Source organism: Schistocerca cancellata, chromosome 9, assembly GCF_023864275.1.
Source record: "Schistocerca cancellata isolate TAMUIC-IGC-003103 chromosome 9, iqSchCanc2.1, whole genome shotgun sequence".
Taxonomy (NCBI): Eukaryota; Metazoa; Arthropoda; class Insecta; order Orthoptera; family Acrididae; genus Schistocerca; species Schistocerca cancellata.
In genome coordinates this window covers 516,592,349-516,616,772 of record NC_064634.1, presented here as the reverse complement: position 1 = coordinate 516,616,772, position 24,424 = coordinate 516,592,349, and the positions used below count along the sequence as shown (strand labels likewise).

At 45.2% G+C, this 24,424-nt stretch overlaps 1 protein-coding gene across 1 annotated transcript; it reads left to right on the top strand.

The window, feature by feature from the left end:
- The first annotated feature begins 2,486 nt into the window (after positions 1 to 2,486).
- LOC126101035 (mediator of RNA polymerase II transcription subunit 15-like) lies at positions 2,487 to 22,994 on the top strand. Its single transcript, XM_049911698.1, has 4 exons — positions 2,487 to 2,706; positions 15,363 to 15,482; positions 20,589 to 20,862; positions 22,117 to 22,994. Exons 1-4 carry the CDS (start codon positions 2,615 to 2,617, stop codon positions 22,120 to 22,122), a joined length of 492 nt encoding a protein of 163 aa, XP_049767655.1. The 5' UTR covers positions 2,487 to 2,614; the 3' UTR covers positions 22,123 to 22,994.
- Positions 22,995 to 24,424: the final 1,430 nt, after the last annotated feature.

The window sequence follows — 24,424 nt, the reverse complement described above, 5'->3', positions numbered from 1 at the left end:
AGTCCGGTCTGGCTTCTCAGCCCAACGACAGAAATACAATACACTAATAAAGTAAAACGTTACAACAAACTGGACAAAGTTTAGACGTTTCGCAGTCAGATATGATTTTTTCCTCGAACTTAGGATATGAAACATTATAGGCACATTAAATAATCGCTCAAGTAATCTTGTGTGTTCATTAAGTTGTTCGCATATTCAACTGTGGAAGAAACAGAGCAAACAGCAATCAGTCGGTACTGATTCTCGCATCAGGCTGATTTTAGTCCTCCGTCGTCAGATGGTGGCTCTGATAGGAGCACGAAGTGCTGACGGTGTCAGAGATTGCAGAAAGCTGTGCGAAATTTTGTGACGAATCGTGAACGACAAATCATCATGTACCATCATGGATACACGCAGAAAGCTGTAAGAGTGTTTCTAGCTGTCTCCGCTGCTGTCACCCCTCCACTAAGCTCAAACAGAAGTGTATCCTACATCTCCACTCACTACCTCCAGATGACAAACTCACAATGTGTACGTCGACAAAAGACAACCATCACAACAGATTTGGTGTCGAGCCTGATGTGCGAATTCAGATTCCGTCAATAAAGCCTAGTATCTGTTGAAATGAAAATGTCATTAATATAGTTAAAATTTAAATTCGGATGTCCGTTTTCTTATTATTTTACGCTAACTGAAATTATTTTACAGACTTTTGGGTTAACTGCGAAACTGAATTTTGAAGTAAATAAATATTATATGAAATAATTACTGTTTTTATTGCAGATATCTCGTTTTGAGAATGATCCATAAAAACATGCTATAGAAACAGAGGCTCCACTGTAAAAATGGACATTAAAAACAATTTCACTTATCGAAGAGCTTAAAAAATACTGGTGTAGAGAACGTGTCTGAAATCTACTGAGTAAGAAATATTTTCAGCCTGCAAAAGTACGAAAAACATATTCAGTTCAATGACGTTCCTTGCACAAATGTTAAACCCTACCTAAAACCGAGGCGTCCACAGTCTTTGGTTGTGAAAAGAAGTAATATTTCGTTCCACTGGTGACGTTGTTTTAAAAACACTCAAATTTGCTAACATGTTTTCGAGGTTGATTCATTGAATTTAAAAGCTGAAGCCAAGGAATGATATCGTTACCAAGCAGATGCGAATAGCCTTGTAATTGGAAGTATTTACACGTGTTTAAATAATAAAAATTGAATAGTTATTTGGTTATACAGTGTACCAATATAGTAAAAATCAGTTGGACTTCAGATGTAAAGGTCGATGAATGACGAAGATTTTGAGACGACATATTGCTAATATTCATGTCACTAGAACAGTTTTCTCTACAATCAACGTTTTCTAATATAGTATGGTTGAAATTTTTCCGGTATCTGTTCTGGATTAAGCAAATTTCATAAGAAATTAATGCTCATATTTGTGGGCAACGAGGAAAATATGTATAGGAACGAAGGTAGTTTCTTACAAAATCGTAATGAAACATGACGTACTAATTTTTGAGGAATGGCCAAAGAACTTAATGCTTCTTGCACACTGGTCTTCTACTATTAGATATAAAAGCCGTGAACTAGATGACTCGGAGTGCAACAAATCGAGAAAGACTAATTGTGTCACTTGTAAAAATAGAAGAAACTAACAATAAAATGTTCAAACTGTTAGTTATCCTCTGTCATGGACAAAGATAATAAACGTTCAACCACCGCATTAAGATTGTGATTTCCGGAGAAATGAGGATTAACTACATTAGTAAACGCGTAATAGTAATCCTACAATTTGTTCAATCGTTAAAGGAACACGTTCAGCTATAAATTAAAAACACTGTATACGTCGGGTCCACTTCGCATGGGGGACAATGACAAAAATCTGGTTTCTGCTCGCGCCACGTGATTTAAATAAGTGACGATTTCAAACTTTACCACGGCAGAGATAGGGGATTACACAGTCCATATATGTCTAAGGTATCTAAAGAATCTATGGTCCGAGGTAGAACCTACGTCCCTTTACAAGAGACAGAACGTTTTCTCTAAAGAAGTTACAATTCTCCGCTTGTTGGCAGACGGTGTCTCCGAAGCAATGGCCACACGATCGTTACATTTCGTAGTGAAAGCAAGAAACGCCGAAGCAGACACTAGCAGTGCGAGAGAAAAAGCTGACATCGACGACGGAAGTGAGCCGTGGCAATCTGCAAAGTCACGGCATGCGACAGCTCGCTAACACCGCTTGCGCGATGTGTGCTAACAGAAACAAACGAGAGGCGATCTCGCTCCTGTAAACCGGCGCCCAGCTCGACTACACGCAGCGCATACGTGCTGTCCCACCGGCTGGAGACGGAAGAGTGAGGGGCAGCTTGGCGCCGCTGATCAACGAGCAGAGGGGGGCGGGAAGGGGAGGGGAAGCGGGAAACCCGCGAGCGGTGGGCGGGGTGGGGGGACGGCCCGTATATAGCAAGCCCGGCCCACCGCCGGCGACCAGACGTCACCGCAGCATCCGTGGTACCTCATCTGCCCCGCGCCTGCGCTCCGCCGCCCGCCGACAGAGACCGCCAGCAGCGCAGCCGGTACCGCCACACTCGAACGCCCGCCCTCGCCGCACACAAGCGCCGCCTGACGCACCATGTCCCGCATCGTCTTCTCGCTGCTGCTCGCCGCCGTCTTGGCCGCCGTCGCCGTCAGCGACGGCTCCGCCATGCCCGCGGACAACCACAGGTGGGTGCCTCCAGCGTGCGCCCTCCTACGACACATTCGTACCGATACCGCGTCAGTTGTAGTGTAACCAGAGAAATAATTGTACGCGACTTGTGGCTTATTAAAGATACTGTCTGCACCTCACGTGTCGTCTTCTGTGTTCGAGAGTGGAACAATGCAGAAATTGAAAGTGGTTCTGTGAAGGCTCCGCCACACGCTCAAGCGTGAATTGTAGAGAATTAATGTAGATCTAAATGTAGAACAGCGCAGCACACAATCTCGGCTTTCCTCGTTAGGAAATCGTGCTACTAATAACACAAGACGAGCTTAACAAATAAAAAAAATGTAATCTGACCGGTGCAACTCGTGTGATTTCACTGAACATTCCCTAAAACTTGCAACCGATTATCCGGTGCCATCCCCAGCTACTGTCAGCTACCAATTACTTTTCCTATATTTTGTAGCTAAGCCGGCCGCAGTGGCCATGCGGTTCTAGGGGCTTCAGTCTGGAACCACGTGACCGTTATGGTCGCTGGTTCGAATCCTGCCTCGGGCATGGATGTGTGTGTTGTCCTTAGGTTAGTTAGGTTTAAGTAGTTCTAAGTTCTAAGGGACTGATGACCAAAGAAGTTAAGTCCCATAGTATTCAGAGCCATTTGAACCATTTTTGTAGCCAATTTTTCACCTTATTCCCTCGTTGGGGTCGTCTGTTAGCAAAACTGCAAGACCAGCTTGGCAACTCGAAAAATACAATCCAACAGTCGCAGGTCTCGCTCGTGTGGGTTCGCTGTATAATTCCTCACAGTTGCTACGTATTTCTAATCGTCATCAGCAACAGTCGCTATAGGCTGCCCACTATTTTTCCGGCACTGCGTATTCAGTTTTCCTCCATTTCCTCATTTTGTATCTGAGGCCTGCTACAGGCGGCAATCCAGCTTCAGTGCTTCAAATTTTGTTGTTTTCCCTTATTTTTCCTCCAGTTTTTCTCCATTCCGTGTTTCTTTTTTCCTGTCCTAGCTCCACTTCGAACCTATCTAACTCTCCTCTTTTCCCTGCAATCCTTTCATCTCTAACCGCTTTATTCTAAAACGATCACTGTGTGCAGTTTTCTCGTTTTCAAGTTGTTCCTTCGTAAATCATGCTTGACATCTTCAATACACTTACTTTTCTTCGTTGGCAATAAAGTATTTAAAGAGCTGTTTCGTTTATCAGTTGCCATCCATTCCACACAAATTATCAAGGCATATTAGCCCCCTACGTCTTATTATTTCTTTTCTGTGTTGTGATTTAGTTCAATATTACTTGTACGTTTCCATTAGTTTACCTTTTCCAGAGGACACAGTATTTCTCGTGTGATTTTTCATTCCAATGATTCCAATGCATGTAACTTACAAGTCAGTACAAGGTAATTCAATACTGCCGTCGTCTGCAAGTCCAAATACCTTCTCCTCGGAGATATTAAATCTTTTGCAAAGCGACACGCCATTAGCAGCCAGCATTACGATCTTATCCGTTCACTGGCGCCATTCTGGCACTAGCAAGCCTACTTTCTCTAGTACAGCTCTGTGGTACCGTCTTGCTGCGGAAATAAAAGTTGTTCGGACTTCTGTGTTTTTACCAAAGCCATAACCTCAGAACAGATTTCCTTATTTGGAACAGATTTAAACAGAAGCGAAGTAGAAAACGCCCTATGACGTTAGCACCAGGAGAGCTTTGTTGGTGACGTGTGGATCGCCCCATTTCTGACCTGGTCGGTGTTTCCGGCGTATTTCTCGTCCCATTCTTATCCCCACTACGCGGCAGACGCTTTGTGGGAGTAAATACAGCCCGCTGCTGCGCAACTCTTGTCCGAAAATAGGCCGCCTCCGATAGCATCCGCAGTCCACAGAAATTTCCATACGCCTCTGACGTGCCGACTTCTCTTTAGAAGTGACGTTTCGTCGTTTGACCTCACAAAACATTCCGCACTGCGTTATATTACTATCTGGTGCTCATCAGAGGCAGAGCTATTTTTTACGGTCGTAGTTGCAGTGCTGTAAAGCGTCTTTGAAATTTATTGCATGGCCGCAAAATAAGGGGCGACGCTCACAATTCCAGTTACACAATTTAACTGTATGTTTGTCTGCATCATAAATATTTTATTAGTGTCGCCACTTCTTTCAGCCACTGGCCGCCTTCAAACGGTAATTAGCAATCATCAGTTCCAACAGAGAATGACCAAGTGAAGCCACCACAGGCCAGCTTTACAAGACTAAAAACGGGCAGAGCATGAGAAAAACAGTATTGAATTCACAGCTGTTAAAGTTAATTGAGCAGTCCTGTACAAATGGTCTACAAATGCTGCCACTATACACATGATTCAAATTTCTTTTACTAGCGACTGTGATGAGATACCTGGTACTGATTTTTCATCATTCCGTGCTGGAAATAGCTACTGCTAATTTGTTTGTATACATAACTCTCTTTCTCCACCTTTTCTTCTTTGTAGAGTTTTTTGGAAGATGGTCAGTGGCTGAAACGCATCAGGAAATTTACAAAATATGTCATTAAATTACATAAGTGAACATCTTTCGTAAATATTAATTCTCTTCCACATGGGAGCCGACACACGTGATGCTCTAAACGTCTGCCAGATGCCGTAACGAAACTTGTCTGTGCTATAATCCCCCCCCCCCCCCCCCTACGAGAGCCGTGTCACATACCTCACTTTATAGTCAGTAATAAGTAAGAAACAGTCAATCTTTTGTTTTATTCCTTCTGTAGTTCTGTCCATTTTTTACTGCTTTTAGAGCCCGTTGAAAGACTGTTACTGCACTGCATCCACCAAAAGTAGACGTAGATAAAGGTAAACTGGGAGTGTTGGTCTCGTTGGTCTCGATTAAACTGCCACATTGTTAGTCAGCTGAAGTGGTTGACGAAATCAGGCGAACGCTTGAACGATATTTAGCAGATACGCACGGTTTCAAGTAGAAATCTACAGTATACAGTCGCCGATCCAATCACCCTACGTACACAATCACACACACACACAGAGAGAGAGAGAGAGAGAGATGGGGGACAGAGTCACACAGAACGCAACCAACTATTTGCAGTGGCAATACCGACAAATAAACGGGTGGCGTAATCTCCGGAAGCAGTCCCGTGTTGTGTTGGCGAATTTGTTGACGTAACGAGGTCGTACCCGCGGGTTCCGCCCGGCCCTTTCACAACGGCGACGTCATGCCCACCAGTGTCTGACGTCACACCCACGAACTCACGGTGACTGCAGCAAAGTGGCTGCCGGCGCCCACCGCTCGCAGACCGAACTGTCGCACTCGAGGACGCCACGAACCCGACACCTGCCGATCTCGATTAGGAAACTCGCCGCTCTTTATTTGGCACGCTGTCGGCCGCAGCTCTCTATGCAGAGTGATCCGTACTCCAGCAGCCATTGCATCACTCACTCGCAACATGTTTTATCGCGGCACGCGTAAGCGGGCGCGTCGGTACGAGTTTAGCTTATCTCTTGCACAAGTGTCCTTCACGTAAGCATTTAAAATTAGTTTTTGTCAGTTTAATGTCAACGTCCGCTCTCCTTCATTCGCCACAATTGTCGGTCGCCCACATCGCGCCACGACGGCCGTATTCTACGGTCGGCACTTCTCTGGTTCTTGTCAGTCAACGGGCTTCAAATTTAACTGGAGCTCTTCGCTTCTGATGCAAAGTACAGTACCACTTAGACACTGGTAAGACACTGCATAGGACAGTAGTCTAGATACCTGTCCATCGTGATTTAGGTTACTGTACAATTGTATCTCATTCACTGCCATCCTTTCACCTCTCGATTTCAGTTTTCTCGCTCGAGACCCCCCCCCCCCCCCCCCCACACACCCTCGTCGAGTTATGTTGAGAGACAAGGCTGTGTGAATAACATTCCTTTGTCAAAGAATGGGATGATAGCAGCAGGCTACAAAGACCATGAGACAAACAGTCCGGTGATGGAGGAAAGTGTGTGCGCTTGTTAGAAGCGGGAGGGGAGGATAAAATTCTACAGGAAGCGAAGACTCGACTGCAGTAAGCATTCTGTTGCAGTGGTTATGAGGTCTTTGTTGTATTTCAGTTTATTGGCTTTCACTTCGTGCCCATTCAGCCATCTCAGTAATGGAAAGACGATAGTGTACTGGAGACGATTATCCTGTTAGTCCCGACGATAGTAACTTAAGGACAACACTTATTCCTCGAGCAGAGAAAATGTCCGACCCGGCCGGAATCGAACTCGAGCCCCTTCGGTTAGGAATCCGACGCGCTGAACCCGGAGCTGCCGAGGCGGACATCGTGCGGTGTTGAAGGAGCTTTCACGGGGCAGACTGCCTCGGACAGATGACCACAACAACAACTGTGACGGCCCAGCTGGGTACTGACCTCTGCCGAACGCTGCACTGCCTCACTCGGCTGATGCAAACAGCGGACGGGTTGAGGCGGTGGCTGCTGTAGGGCGCTCAGCCTCGCGCCCGGCCTGCCCAGTCAGCGGAGTCGCCGCTGAACCCGGGGACCCCTGATAGCGCCGGCCGGCTGTCCACACGTGGCGCCTGACCTCATTCTCCAGAGGCGGCCAGTGCGTGACACCGGCCGGAGGCGACAATTCCGCCTCCCACCGTGCGCCGACTCCTCATCTGCTCACCGTATAGTGGCTTCTCGAGCGCCATTTATGGGGGGGGGGGGCCTCTGCCGCTACGCTGTTCAGACCTGCTCGCCTAGCTGGCGAAAATTGATGACCAGTATTCTCCAGAGCTCGCAGTTCTCGTTCCCGAGTGCACTAACGTTTCAGTCGTCAGTGCTGGTTTCTTCCTTGGGAGGGCTACTGGCGCCCAATGGTAGCGATCGACCGCCTTGTAATCCTCATCCGACAGGTGTCACTGGATGCAGATGTGGAGAGTCGCAGCACACTTCTCTCTCGGCCGTTATCAGCTCCTCAATCGACCTCAAGAGGGCGGAGTGCACCCGCTTGCCAACAGCTCTCGGCAGATCCGGACCGGCACCCGTCCGAGTGCTGGCCAATCCGAGTAGGTGATCAGTCGGAAACCGGTGGTTCCGCTGCAGCGAGGCTGTTGGCAGAGCTGCTGAGCGGCCGTTGAGTCCATATCGTAGGACCGTGACAGTTTTTCGGCAGAGTTTGCTCACCTGAAATAACGAAACGCGCATTGTACTATCCAGCAACTGCGGATTTGGTGACTGACGCGAATAACTGTGTAGGACATCTATAGAGGTGACGTTTTAGGCAATAAAAGGTGGATGGCATCCCGTCATTTTTTAATTTGTTTGCTACAGTCCACTTGGACGCGTGTCTGCATTGTACACCAAACACACGCAGCGTTTTGTAACAGCTCTTCAATGGGCTCACGTTAAAAGTTTGCACCATTTGACGGCAGCTGGCGCGCTAACCAGAAAATGAGGCAAAGTGACGGACGGAGACCTGCGGTCGTCAGGTGTTGCGCGTGTCCACGGCCGCGTGTCCCCACGGTTCCGGCCCGCCTGCGCGGAAGGCTGTTAATTAGATTGGGGGCCTGAGCACTCGCGCGGCGACGCAGTAGTTACGGCGACAGGCGCCCGTCGTCAGGACTGCATCGGCCGCGCAATTAATCCGGAGAGCCCCGCCGCACTGCAGGCTGCGCTCCAGCTCCCGGTGGCCCACTTCACGGCCGCTGTCCCTCGCCGACCCCCCTCTGTCTTCTCACTGAGGGGTTAACACTTTGCAAGCGCCGTCTACGCTTTCTACGTCATATTGCATATTATCATCTTCTCAAAAGTTAATGTTACCACCATAAGCTATTAATCGTGAATAATTCTTTACTGACGACATTTACAAACCTTAGACCTATTAATGTGCGTCGTACAATTGTGACAAACTTGTGTTGTCATGTGATATACAGAACATACGAGAGCAGTAGACAAGATTTTTACGTAAACTTCCTACATTAAAACAAGTCTAAACTTGCACAGACGACGAAACTAATGGTCAGTTGTTCATTAAAAGCCGATTATAATAGTAACACGAATGTCTCTAAATATATTACAGCTGTGGAACATGTTTTCTTTTGGAATCACGAAACAACTTCAGTTTCGGATCTCTTGGTTCCTTCCCATTTTTCCAGCAATTCTTGTTCTTCTCCCACGTCCTCCTTCTTTCCTTCTATAAATGTTTTTATTTTTCACGCCTAACCGTCATCTAAACTTCCTGTCTTATACGTAAGAAACATTGATCTCTGTTATTTCCAGTTCTCCGATGTTGTTTCTTCTTAGTTCTTTTAGGAGTTATTGAAGCTATGCTACTGTTGACTTCTTTTGCAGAAATACAGCATTAATTATTTCGGTAGAAGTGTCCCGAGAAGGCTAACCTTAGCTTTGCCACCACTTCCAATATATTTCTTTCTACTTCGGCAGTTGTTCTCATTACTTGTCAATTTCCAGTTATGTGTAGCTTATATTACATGACCCGTCGACTGAATGAGATGGATTGCGCCCCGCTAATGGCGTGCTACAGCACTGAGGTCTCCATATATCAATGTCTATAGGGGCGGCAGATATGTACCTGCACACAAACAAAACTTTATTTTATCCAGGTGGTAGTTAAAATATCATGACTGTAGGTTGCACATGGAAGAGGATTAAGTAGTGTCAAACGAGGTTCAAACGTCATTAATGGAAGAAAAATTAATAGCAACGAACACACGGAAATTCCTGGAAACCACTAGAAGATAAAGTGTGTATGATTTGAAGCAACTCGAGAGAAATTATCGACACAAATAGTGGAAGACATAAAACAAAATTTTGCGGGTGAAAGTGGAAACGATATGTTAGTTACTTACACGTGTGCGACTACATGCTCTACCATAAAGCACAACTCTCTTAGATTCCTAGACAAGAACTTGAGCAAATACGGATCTAACCCTCAAGACTGACTAACGAGCGCCGGTCTGCTGCCTCAGCCAGCCTGTGCGTGGTTCTCAAGTGACTTTTCGTGCTATTTTAGAGAAATACTGAGCTGCTCCCCTAACTCGGCGCTATAAAAGAGACGTCGTAGTGTGGTGTCGTATGTCATCATCATTCATTTGTGAAAGAGCTTTCTTTTAATCGGTTATGTTATTTGCGCAGTGAATAAAGTACGGAACTGAAATTCTGTTAACATAATTAAGCTTTAGAAACATATTCCTGTCCCTCAGTACAGAATTTACGTACCTGTCCCGTTCTGTCTCGCTTGTTAGTGTTACCTCTAAATATTCATACTGTGTCACGTGGTCAGGAATTCAAGTACCTTTTGTGCGTTAAGGCGACGAGGAGGGACGCACCCTCCATTGAGAAGGACTGTCTCAGTGCGATAAGTTAACCACGGAACTCAGTGACTGGAGAATACAGTGGAATTTGCACAGTGGCTTTCTGCGGAGGAGACGGGGCAGGGAAATGTAAAGAGTCCAGCCCTCCTGCCGCACGCCCCCACACCGCCACAGCCTCCGCCTTCGTTACACGGATGGGAAAGTTCCCGCCGACGACAAGGCTGCGAAGATAGGACATGCGCGCTCCTCGCTGTCCTTCCATTATATTACCGTACGTAAGGAGACTTGCCGAGGAAATGAATAAACTGCGCGACGTCTCCTATCTTTTCTGTTGACTCAACCCCTCTGCGGCCGCCAGAAAATTGCGGGGGTATCTGGAATGTGCGGTATAATGCGGAGGACACGGTAGCAGAGCGCGTGCACGTAGTGAGAGCGAGTGTTTAATCGCGGGCAGCCACTTGCGCACATCGGGGCTAAGAGATGCAAATTTAGGCGAAATGAAACGAGAGTAACTTTTTTTTTATCACTTCCGTTTACTATGGAACCGAGATTGGGATCTAACGCCGCGTCGACAGTATAAGGTCGGATTGTGAATGGCGGATGGGGAAGGAAGTCGGTCGCGTCTTCTTTGTGGGAACGATCCCAGAACCGGCCTTAAGTTAAAAAAAATGGTGCAAATGGCTCTGAGCACTATGGGACTCAACTGCTGTGGTTATAAGTCCCCTAGAACTTAGAACTACTTAAACCTAACTAACCTAAGGACAGCACACAACACCCAGCCATCACGAGGTAGAGAAAATCCCTGACCCCGCCGGGAATCGAACCCGGGAACCCGGGCGTGGGAAGCGAGAACGCTACCGCACGACCACGAGATGCGGGCCCGGCCTTAAGTGATTTAAGAAAATCACAGAAAGCCGAAATCTGGCTGACAGGGCTCCAGCTTCTCCAGTACCAGTCCCGTGCCTCAACACTGTGACTCTGGTTCGATTTCTGTGTAAGTCTTTCAGCAGGACGTAAAAACTGTAGCTACAAGTATAGAGTTAATTAAAGGAATAAAGAAATATCACAAGGGGATAGTCTACACCGGTGTTGTAAACGCTGTAAGTCTTTTAAATTAGAACGAGATATCCTTAAAAAGGATGTGTAGACTGGAACTTGGCTTGCAAACTTTCCGTTGTGAACTGATGTGCTAAATAGGAAGATCAACACTCCCAGAATAGATGGAGTTCCGCTCCGGCATCTGTTGTCACGTGACGAAAGCTTGACCATCCCCTCTACTTTTTGCGCCAACATTCATTGCTAATCACAGCAAGCGTCAGAACGCTACACACATTTTCTTATGGCATCATAGAATACGCTTCATAAGAGTACATAGTTTCAATTTACGTGCTATCAGTTGTTACAAACCTTACTCACTCATCCATATCTGCATACTCTGAACAGCACTCTGGAGTGTGTAGCAAAGGGTACTTCCGTCCGCAGCTCGTGGTCGTGCGGTAGCGTTCTCGCTTCCCGCGCCCGGGTTCCCGGGTTCGATTCCCGGAGGGGTCAGGGATTTTCTCTACCTCGTGATGACTGGGTGTTGTGTGATGTCCTTAGCTTAGTTAGGTTTTAGTAGTTCTAAGTTCTAGGGGACTGATGACCATAGATGTTAAGTCCCATAGAGCTCAGATCCTTTTGAACCATTTTAGAGGGTACTTCCCATTGCACCTGCATATTAGGCTTTCCTTCGGCTCCATTCGCGTATGGGAGGCAACATAAACGGCTGTTTGAATGCCTCTCTATGCACTGAAGTTACTCTAAACTTGACTTCGCAGTCCATGCGGGAGCGATAGGCAATGATTCGTACTCTATTCCTAAATTCCTCAGTTAAGACTGGTTTCTGAAACTTTGTAACTAGGCTTTCGCGAGATAGATGCCGTTTGTATTCACTACTAGTACTGCCCTTCTCTGTATACGTTCAGTGATCCCTATTAGTTCTACTTCATACTGGCCTCACACACTTTAGGAATATTCTGGGATGGGTCACACGAATATATTGTAAGCAATCACTTTTGCAACTTCACTGCATTTTTCTGGTATACTGCCGACGAACCGACGTTATCAACTACTTTACGCACAACTGAGTCTATGTTTATTTTCATATCCTTACAAATTGTTACACCCAAGTATTTGTGTAAGTTGATGGATTCCAGCTGCAACTCATTATTATTGGAATAATGTGATCTTTCGTTTTTCGTTTTGTCAAGTACACACTTTTCCATTCCTGAAAAATAAAAGCGAGTTACCGGTCTTTGTACCACGTTGAAATCTTATGAACATGTGACGATATTTACGTAACGTTTTACAGTTTCTATCGCAGACATAACTGCATCTTCTGCATAAAGACTGAGCTCATAGTCAATATTGTCTGAACGACAGCAAGGGTCTCTGCGGCACACCTGAAGTTACATCTACATTTGTCAGTGATAACGTCTCCAAGACAGCACACTGTGTTCTCCCGAGCGAGAAATCAACACATCAGTCGGAACTTTCGTCTGATACTTAAAACATACCGTAGTGACTCTCCTGTGGGACATGTCGGTATATATAAGGGCGGGGACGGCTCTAGGTACTAATCTACCGTGTCTTCCGAAACCTTGTGGGACTCGGAGAATGCTACGAGAAGGAGACGCTGCTGGTGCGTGACTGGTTGGGAGCTCGGGTTGGCTGTGAAGTGTGTACGGGTGGCCGAGGTGGTTAAGGCAACCGTTCTGGAGAAGCGCAGCATCCGGGCTCGAGTCGCGATCCGGCACACATGTTCTATCTTCGCCACTGATTTATTTAAATGCCGTCAGACAGCGAAGTTCTGTTTCTCTTAATACTGATTAATGCGTGTTGGTACGCTACGGAGCAAACTGCGGAAACTCGTACCGTTTATTAAGTAATTGTGCAGAGCCTCGGCTGGGAACGTACGGCGGACACAGCGAGAAGTGCGACCTGTTGCACGGCGGTGACGCGTGGGCGCGACGGAGGGACTTCGCACCTAGCGAGAGGCAAAACCTGGCTGCTCGAGTTGAACGAACCCGCGAGCCGCGCTACTACCAGCGGTACCGCTGCCACTACTGCCAGGGCGGCGCCTTTGGCGGGCTATCGCGCAGACGGCACGGGTCGCGTACCCGACGACGCCAAGGCCGCGCTGTGCGAAACGCAGCCGGTCGTCGCGCCTGCCCCACAACGCCACATCAAAGGCGCCCCCGCATGACGCAAGCGTTCCTCCGAGGGCCAGACGCTTCCTTCCACGCCTGTCTGTCACTCAGCAGTAACATGTTTCACTCTCTGAGGAATTAGAAGGGACAAAAAAGCGAAAGTTCGAGTTACCTACTTTCGGCCGAACTGTTGACCTCCAGTTGTCTAAAGTGCTTTCACGGGGGAAGTGGCCAACGCGGTGTAAAGGAGGGACGGTGAGTCGTCTGCCAGACTTAGGTTTACCTTTAAAGTAACCTTATCGATTACGGATATTTTCCGCCTTCAGTGTCTGACTACTATGCAGAGGACCTCGGTTCGATTCCTGGCTCTGCAGGGGCTTCATCGTTCGTGGGAGGACTGGAAATGGATGCAGTCAGCCTCGTGAAGTGAAATAAAGAGCTACTTCAGTGAGAAACACCGACTCCCAAGTTCTGGGAAGAGCGGTATGTTGAGTCGATGCCGCTTCGTATCTGAATGCCCCAATATGGTAAAGGAGGACACAGTGGTCGGTCGGTGGTAAATGGCCTGAGAAAGCCAATATGGGGAGCTTCAGCCTTATTACGAATGTTCCAGAACCCGTGTTGGCTGTGTATTGGATACAAATACAGAAAATTACGACTCGTCTCTCTCTCGAATATATTTTATTCCCATAAACCAGTCTTTCAATCTTTTTCGCTCATCTTCAGACGCGGCGTTCATAAATTAGATCCTTATTTCCGCAGTGTGATGCTACGCTCAGACCGGCAAAACATAGGTAGTACTTTAACGTGCAACCGCGAGTGATAGTGATATGTCCAAGCTGTCTTGGGAAAAAATTTCTTCATTTACTGCGGCTGTGCCGTTAGTGTTTCCCTGCCAGCTCACATTCAAATTGCTTATAGGCCATAGACTGACCACTTTTCATTATAAATAGAAATACGGATAGCCACCAACTGTTTCCGAGCGAAAATGGAGCCAGAATGCGTACTTATATCCGTTTTGTGGCGATTATTCGCTTATCTGAAAGTTACTCGTCGGTAGCGTAACGGAACGGCGGAGGCAGTAACGAAGTGATCATAAACGTGTCTGCGATTACGATGCGGAGACGCAATCTGCCCCTCCAGGTGAGCAATGACCTACATATCGTCATTTCGTCCTGCTCTGTGCTACATATGGAGCAGATACTTACTAAAGAGCGGCGGAATTACATATCAGAAAGATGGCTAGCAAAATACTAGGGGTAACAGACGGATACGAGAAAAAATATAAACAATGAGGCAGTTCTTTGACCATGTTCGGCACTCGCTCGACGTCATTCAGAGAGGGCAACTCGTTCCTGGGAGGGAATGTTTGCATCCAAGCACAAAAAAGGGTAGACGCGTGATAAGAATACTCACTGCGGCGGCTGCTATCTCGGCTTCGGGCGTACTCGCGCCGTGCTGTGAATGAGCCGACACTCACGCGCGGGGCCGTATCTGTTTACATACAGGGCCGGCTTTTTGTTCCTTTTTGGCTGTGCTCTTGGCGCGTGTCCAGTTCGCTTGCGGCAAGACTCATTTCTCGATCTTCTTTCCGCTCCACGCTTCTGCGCATCGGCGGAGCGATGTCTGAGTTGGCGTCAAGACGACGTTACGTAACCTGCCGATAGAAGCGGCGACCGCGTTCGTCCGTTTGGCATCTTTTCCCTTTCCCATCTCAGGACGTCTCCAGCTTCTCCACTCTGATGGCCACAGTCATTTCTGTCGCCACGTCTCGATAACATCTCTCTCTGTCTTTTCGTTGCTCAATGATTCACTGCATATGCCGGGCTTCTCTTCGTTCCTACCCCTTCCTGTCACGTTCCTCATTCACCCCCTTCACCCCCTTCTTCCACCCATTCCCTCACATACAAACAGAATACATAAAAATTTATAGGCATACATGCCGGTAACATCGGCAGAATAAGTGGATGGGAACGCAACGTTGAAAACAGGACGCACCACGAGCCAGCGCCTGTTTCGCAGGTGACCCACAATGCATATCCGTTATGCATGTAGCCGTCCTCCAAACTCCTCGGCGATTCCTCGCGTTATGATATAGTGAATTGTATATTCCGCTAATATAGCGAAACAGGTTCGCGTCTTCTGTGCGATTCTAATCGCAGTATTATTTTGTTTACAGGGTAAAGCGCATGTCGGACCACCGCGTCGCAGAACTCCAGACTCTGCTGTCGATGGGCAAAATGGGCGGCAAAGTCGTCACCCACAAAGTTGGATACGGCCAAGTGGACCCAATGAAAGTGTGAGTATAAATCATGTCTCTGTGTAGTCTTATAGCGTAATAACGAAAGAGGCAACAGCGGACACAGTCTCCTCTCTCACTTCATCGCCTGCGTCGATAACTTGGGACAATATGGTTTATGCGCAGAAAGCTGAGTTATAGAACTTCTTGTTATGTTGTTTATTTAATTATAATTACCCCGTCATTTGAAACCGGTTACAGAATCTAGAAAAAGCTTGTCCAGAAGCAGTTGTGCGTATGGCAGAAATTACTTACTGTATCGAACAAGAAGGGCCGTATCACTAGTTGCGAAAGTATGTGACAGTGATTACGACTGATTTCAATCAGCGCGTTTTCTTACAGTTACTGCAGGGCTTTTAAAATTGAACATTGTCCCACAGCTTGTTAGGAAACTGCTAACAAATTGGTTTACTATAAAGCACGGTAAAGTCGATGGTTACAACATAAAAATTATACATCTAATGTCTGTGGTGTAAGATTTTTCACATCCTGATTTTTATTTCGCTATGTAACGCAGCACAGCAAGGCAAGTGTATTGCTCTTTGTCTCACCGTGTCGTAACAATTCCCGAGCGTTAAAAAATTACTGGACCGTTAAATTACTAACTACAAATGCACTAAAAATAAGAGGTGACTAAAGGAGTTTGCAGGTGCGTTTAAGAGGAAGAGATAGATTTATGGTCCAGGAAGAGTTATTATGGCGCTATATAGGTACAAGGCGGATTTCAGAAGATGTTAGGTAAGAAAGTTGGTTTAAAAGGAAACGATGAGCACAAATTAGAAAAAAGAATGATTGTAAAGAAACTAAAATAAACGTACTTCGACGAAATGGCGATGGATACAGTAGAATAACTTCGCTGTCTGTCTCGAAAACTGACTCCTCATCTTCCCAATAGCGTTCCACAAAAGTTATGTCGACTCTATTCTAAATAATCCCCGAGCATCCGTAGCATCTGCCCGGCACGTACCACTTACAGATACGTCAGCAGCCTCTAAATTCCACAAAGAAAGGTTTCTTTCCAGTTATGTAGAAACAGAAGTTTGATTTTGCCTAAATGTTCAATTGACACATACTATTGTTAGAGGGAACGACAAATAAAATACTGACAGACGAATTTCAAGTACTCGAGCATTGTGAAATGCTGTTCGTATGAGGTAACCAGTTGAAATAATAATTTTGTTGTTGCTAATAACTCGAGCTCGGTTTGGAAAACACCAGTGTGTGGTGATCTCACTTCGTATCGGTTCTCAACTGTAGAGCTAGGTATTTCCAGAACGAGTTTCGGCTGGACGTTTGATCGGTGAGACTGATCTGAACTGGTCAACCGTTTCTCTCGTTGCTCTCTTCGTTGAAGGGTGGTGGAAAACCTCCGCAACTGAAACAGACATTCGCCCTGTAAGTACTGATATTATGCCTGTCGCGCGTATGCCAGTTACACGCGTATTATACAGGCAAACCGCCGCCTCCAGAGCGAAACACAAAATTTTCTCTGCGGCGAACAGCGGCTGATTGACGAGGGGGTGGGAAAGGATGCAGGGGTGGCACGGCAGGAGTGGCACGACAGGGGTGGCACGTAATTTCGTTTCCGCGGACTGGTTGGCGGTCGCCGCTTCGACAATTGGTCCGCCGGCTCCCCACCCCTCCCCCCTCCTTTCCATGACGACGTCCGCGAACGTCCTAATTCTTCCGCGACAATCCGTTTATCGGAGCGCAGCCACCCCGAATGTCAAACGGGCGCCCCCGCTGCCTGCTGTCTGCGAGCCCGCAGAATGGAAATTATCCGACGTGCCGTCGCGTCGGCTGGTTCTACCCCGGCCGCCGGGAATCACATTTAGCGGTCCGCAGCGGACGACGAGCCGTCACTCCGACCCCCACCTTCCTTTTTTCAGTTGCCATTGCAAATGAATCGGTTTAACACGTGATCCTGTACTACTTCCTAACTGCGATAGATTCACCGCGAAAGAATGACACACCGTTGGATTTGCTGATACATACGAGCACAGATCCGTTTGACTGACGCCGGAGTCAACATGCATGCGGCACCGACATGCGAAATGTTCGCATCTGTAATTGGCAGCCAGCAGAAGTTCCCTCCCGCATATTTCGTGCTGCCGATCAAGCAGTGTGCGATTTGGAGGCTCCACACTTTCGTCTTAAGCATTTTCAATTCTTAATCACTCTGAATATATGATCGCTTCATTTACGAATATATGGTCGCTTCATTCACATCTGGCAACGTTTGTTAATGTAAAAAATGCCGATGCACCGTGGTTTAGAGTACACGTCAGACTGTAGGTTCCCTTATAACTGCCTGGTTAAGTAAGTTCAGACTTCAACGTACTACATCTTATATGGATCGTGGCTAGTAAGGTACGGTCGTGTTCAGACAACTTTTGGGTTGATGGCTGATTTAACTACAAAACATTAACTACAAAACATCGAGGGGTTAGGGCTCGAAAATTATACATTTTGGTTTCTTTCCATTTAAAACGAAACAGTACCTCGATTTTGGACAGTTTCTGGACATGTATATGTGTCACGCTTTGTACTGTTGCAGAAAACAACTAATAAACACTGGCAACATACGTATTTCAGGTACTCATGTATTGTGGCAAGTGGTTCGTATATACGAGCCGGTTGAAATAGCAATTTTGTTGCTGCTGATGATTGGAAAACGTGGCACAAACATTTCGAGAACAGCCTAGTAGGATCAAAGAAAAGTAAAAAAATTGTAATATTCTATAGGTCCTCATAGTGTGATGATGGAAGCTTACGAGTGAAGACAATAATTTATCGGGGCGATATAAAAGTCTGAGGTTTCGAGGTCCGCTGAGCAGTTACGACTCGTGGCTGTCATCTTGTGGCAAGACGTCCAGTTAGTGACTGATTTCCTTTTATTGCTGCCATTTGAGAGTGCAGCGTCCTCGTCATAAAAGCGTTTCGGAGGAAGTAAGCGGCTATTCGCTGGAGAATTGTTGGGTTGAATATTATCGAGATGTTGCAACTTCTCGGCAAATTCGAGCGACTTTATGTGAATTTAAGTAGCCAGCGGAGCCATTAGGATAATAATTTGTTGCAATAGGTAGGCAGCAGTTCCACCGAGTGTGGGAACTACACTGTCTCCCTACTCAGTTAATAGATCTAGTAGTGTAAAGCACCCGCGAGATAGTTATAAATTCCCGTAAACATAGTTATAAGTGCAAGAAGCAGTTTTATGAGTACAACCAGTGAAATTAGTTACCCGTCTATACATCACTTCTGCAACAACCACTCATATAAAATAAGGATATGAATATTCTCGTCAACGGCCACTCCTTCATCAGTTAGTAAACTGAACAATATGAAATCCGAATACGAACCTGCAAACTTTTGTTCAGTCTAGGACAGTTTTGTCAGCTACGTCTTCACATCCAGAAATTTGTATTCTAAAGGAAAATATTCTTTCTGGTTATAGCAGAATACTCAGGACTTTCTCTTTCTTCGCTCATAACTATACAATGGATAATTGATAAACCAGATAATCAACACCACAATAACCAGAAGCCTGCTATAGTTAGCTTTCCTAAATTACAAACACAGATGGAATATTTTGCTTACGATATGTTGAACAGTTGCAAAAGAGGTTAGTTACTACTTCATGCAATGCATAGGGGAACATATTTTTATTCTGAAATTGCTTTACGTTACAACCTGGCGGTTTTCCGGCCTGCTGTACCAGAAGCAGAAATTCATGTACATAAAGTGCATACAACAACTCTACATAGCGGTTGATACATTTCGTACGGGCTATATAGCTGTAATACACAGATTCACCTAATTATACAAAAAATTTAGTTATAAAAGCCGCGTTCAAGTGTGCATCTCGTAACTGTAATAACCAAGTATGTCGCAAGTTATAGCAAAACAGAATATTGTAAGATTTTGATTCATTATTTCAATTGTGAAATAACACAGATAAATTTGTCTTTTTTAATATATCGTATGTATAATCAAGTGACACTGTGTATAATTTTTGTATACTTGAGGTGAAAAATTGCATGAGATGATATGTACGGTTATGTGTACTTGATGCGAAGGATGATCATCAGTATGTAATGCAACTTTTTTTTCTGAAATCAATTTGGTTTTATTCAGGACGCCGATACACCACATCATTCCCCACTCTTTTGCCTACAACATAATCTCCGTTCAACGCGACGGCATTACGACTTACGCCTTACTAGCGATACCTTTATGCCCGATCCTGCTGGGCGACGTCGTAGCCGAAGTGTTACTGCATCAGTAGCGCCTCCAGCACCCACGTACTGCTTCCCGCCAGGTGCATCCTTCATTGTGCCAAACAGATCTTCTGCTAGGCGCTCAGGAACCCAGCAGGCACACACCTTCGAGTACCCCAACGAGTGGACGAGAATGTCGGCACTACCGACAGAGACGTCCATCTGAGCAGCGAGATGTTTCATTGTGGCCCGCCGGTTACCCTCAGGTGAGAGCATCCGCACAGTCCCAGCTGTGTGCAGCCGACTGCCACGCAGGAAGTGGGACACGTTTACGGCACCTCATTGCGATCATGACAGACACCTCGCCCAACGACTCGCTGTGCTTTTGTTCACTATCAGGTCTCCGTAGACAGTCTGCAGGCGGCTATGAATATCTGCCAAGACCTGGTTTTCCACCAGAATAAATTGAATTATAGCTCCCCGTTTGGAACGCACTATCACTGCAGACGCAGTTTTGGAGGTTACATGTAGTGTTGCCACCTATCGGAACTTCATGAGACTATAAAGGCGGAAGCAGGAATATGACCAACGACGAATTCCATACTTTTTCAATCGAGATTGGCCGATAAAAATATGTGTCGCATTATTTATTAAACGGCTCTGGTATATTCGTTGTTCTCCCACCGTACAGATGGCCTGATAAGGAACGAAATCTAATCTCAAAATGAAAATTAATCAGTTCCTAGCACATCAAACAGCGCATAAGGAAGGAGCTTTGCTGCCATTAGCGATGCTCTGGCTTACGAGTCAGCATTATCGACGACCTCAGAAACTCCACAGCTGCGTGTGTCGTCCGTAACTGACAGCTGTCTCTCTCTTATTGTTACAGGGGACGCCGCCGTCGTTCTGACCCACGCATGCTGTCGCGCCTGCAGCAGCTGCTGCTCAGCGCGGCTGCGGGCGACTCCCACGAGCAGCTCCCGGAGCAGGAGGAGGAGCAGCAGCAGCAGCACCTGCAGCTGCAGCTGGACCCCACCGAGGAGGACGAGCGGCAGGTGCTGCTGCAGCTGCTGGAGGGACAGCGACAGGCGCAGTCGCCGCAGCAGCAGCAGGAGCAGCAGCAGGCGCGGCTGGCGTGGTGGCCCAGGACGCTCACACCACAGGTGCGTGCTCACCTCACTGTTTATCAACTGACAAGGGGCCTTATGGACCGCCACTCATACTTGTAGTAATTTAGTTTCATCGCCTGAATTTTCATACAGTAGTACTACGCAATTCTTAAACAAACTCCAGAGAGGTTTTGAGATTTGAGAGAACTATCAAACAGAAAGCATTTGGATCATTTTCTTAGAGATGTCAGTAGCTCTAGTGATGTAATCAACAAGATTACTTCAGGAAAGTCTTATAATGGTTTATTGTGTAGTGATTCAACACGTTTAAGCCACATTCTGCCTTCTATGGTTCAAATGGCTCTGAGCACTATGGGACTTAACATCTATCCCCTATAACTTAGAACTACTTAAACCTAACTAACCTAAGGTCATCACACAACACCCAGTCATTACGAGGCAGAGAAAATGCCTTCTATGCTTCAGTGACTAATGTCAGGCTCATTGGTCCAGAAATAAATAGGCATCAATGTCAATGAACACCCCATTCTAGTATGACGTGCCCCAATGATCAGCTCTTCACATCAAAATGTTTTATAACAGTGAAATTACTTTTCTCCAGTTTCTGTTCCACAACTTCTAGCTGTTCATGTGGGGCAAACTCAATCAAAAAAATCGTCATATCCGATCCTTTAGCTGAGTGATCAGTGCGTCTGACTGTCATGCAGTGAGCCCGGGTTCGATTCCTGGCCGTGAATTGTATCATTTCATCATCATAGACAAGCAAGTCTCCCTGCGTGGCGTCAGTTTAGAAGAGTTACGGCCGAACTTCCCCAGATGGGAACTTCCAGCCGTCAGTGCCATACGATCATTTCATTTTTCTTCACATTCCATTGGAAGTTCAAAACATTGTGAGACACATGCTATCAATACTTGTTTTCCGTTCTTTCATCGAAATTTATTGGCCTGTCAAACTGCCCTTGTGCAGTTAGTCGTTAACTAGTATCAAAAGTGTATAAATTAAAGTAACCAGCCAGTGGATCTGTCTAACAAGGTTTAGAGCCTGTACACTTAACTTTCGAGGACATCGTTCTAGCAACTCAACCAGTTAAGACCTATGATGTGAGTATACACATCTCTGTGGTTGCTAACTCCATGCACACTCCATCTCTACTCTGCAGATCCATTCGCTTTGAGAGGGAGGCTAGTTTATAAAGTCTAGTGTGGAAGTTGTGGTAGTACTTTATGTTGGTGCTTGCCTGCGAGTTGTTGCTGACAGAGATGTGAACAGTTGCCTCCTTGTTGCAGCTGTAAGCGAGCGCTCCACACCATCGCCAGCCGAGCCCACCGGGCAGCTACAACAAGTGGCAGCTGGCTGCCGACCCAACCCGCTCAGCCCTACCGCCCTGCAGCCTTACCGAGCATCCAGTAGTTGCTAGTTCAGCGGCCATTTAATAATTTATTGTTCCAGTTAGAATTCATAGAAACTGCTGTACATAATTACAATGTAGTCTGTCTGATGTCAATCATCTCATCTTTAATTTATTTATTTATTTAATAATTTATTTCATGTATGTTAATTCATTTAGCCGTATCTCTGGACAATATTCACATTCCAATTCTATGTTCCATCTAGAAGGCTGTCTGTCCTGTAGGAACATTAGGTACTACTGTACCTCCTCGTACAATGGCTACAGCAAAAACTCTAAAATGTTGGTCTGCATACAATATTTCCACTTATGCGCTTCATTTTCTTGTTTTTCACTAGTAGATTTGTTTCTACTTAAACTTTTTGTCAATTCCTGCTTGAGAAATTATAAATGTGCTTTTGATGCAAAGATATTTACACAGCTATCTTTTGCCCTGAAATGTGAAACATAAAGCATGAAGATACCAGAAAGTATTATTACTTTTGTTAAGTTTTGTATTTTAACTTCACATGTACCCTTATAGAACTTGTAAGTCAACGTTGCTGGCTGTGTTTTATTTATTTTGACTGTTTCAAAGTTCCTATTTATAGTATTTATAAATTGTTTGCATAAATGTGAGTCTGTTTTATTTTGTGAATACCATCTGAAGTTTAATTTATTTTTAAATATTTATAAATGTATTAATTTATTTTGTCACAACATCAGAATGTCTTGTAGGTTATTGTGAGTGTGAGTCTTCGTTCAATATCTGTTGACTATGAGAAAATATATCTAAATTTGAAAATCAAATTTCTATTCGCCTTATTTTTCATTTACACCTGTTCCACTCAATACATTAACTAATAATTACTGATAACATTAAATAATAGACATACAAGGTTTTGCATTTTACACTAAAATACAAATCGTTATTTCAGAAATGTTCTGGAATTAAACATAAAATCTCATGATCTTTGACACATTTACGCTGAATAGTAATTTTATTCACCAGACGTCTTCAGTGACGTATACGTTAGTTAAATCAGAATGATGATGCTATGATGAAATTATGTATGCAGAACAGAGGCAAGATCACCATAAAAGTATACTGACGTTTGCAAACAACAAAAGTGGGGAACCTTAGATTCAAGAAACCTCATGAAGTAAGCACAATGATTTGCAGAAATGAAAGGAGGAAAGAAACACAAATTCAAAGAATACTAGTTTTTCCTTCTGAGAAAAAGTACATGAGTTCCGTTTCTAGTGCAGAGAAAGTCAATAAGTAGTAAAGACATAAGTGAGAGGTGCTTTAACTGTATCAATATTTACATTAGTTTATCTCCTTTATGTTCTGTCTCTACTGACCTTCAATTCGATGGCAAAATTGCATTCAAAATCCACGTATAAACATTAAAATACGAAACTGAAATATGATAGTTTTTGCTTATTAAAATTTGAATACTGCTTGTCATTATTTACCTTGTGACTATATCAAATATTCTTTTTTGTACTACGTAAGTGAAGGAAGTCATTAAACTGTGTGTAGGCTCTTCTTCCTATTTGCACATAAACTTTTATATTGTTCACTTGTGTTGTAAGAATTTTTTGTTGCCCAAGATAAATGCAAGGAACTCTTCTTCTTTACCCGTTGATGTACGAATATGGCGGCTGATACTGTGATCTCTGCCGTCACTGAATTTGCTAAGATGGCGTGGCGCCTTTCTTCATTGTATACGAATACACACCAAAACGATTATTGACGCCCTTGGGCGACAAACTGGTTTGAATGAAAACAGCTTTCCTTAAAAGCACAAGTAATATCAGAGCAGTACATGAAGGAATATCTAGGTGGGGCTAGTATTTGCAATCGCCGATTTCAGCAATATTTTATCGCAACGCAATGTACACAGTTTCAGAACAAATATACGGTTTTAAGGCTTTGTAGCATCTATTACATTCAACTTACAGTTATAAATAATGCATTAAATAAAAGATCAGCTCAAAACAAAAGTTTTTATACCTGGAGGCAAAAGGAGGGCGAAGGAGCGAGCAGCATCGACTGAAGAACGTGTCGATTGAGTGAGACTCTTTCACACGTAGCGTGGAGAGGTCAGCTGGAAGGTTAGTCCTGAATTAGCAATTCCAGTGACGTCTGTGTGGAGACTTTTAACAAAACGCTGACATCTACGTCCATAACGTTTGCAGTT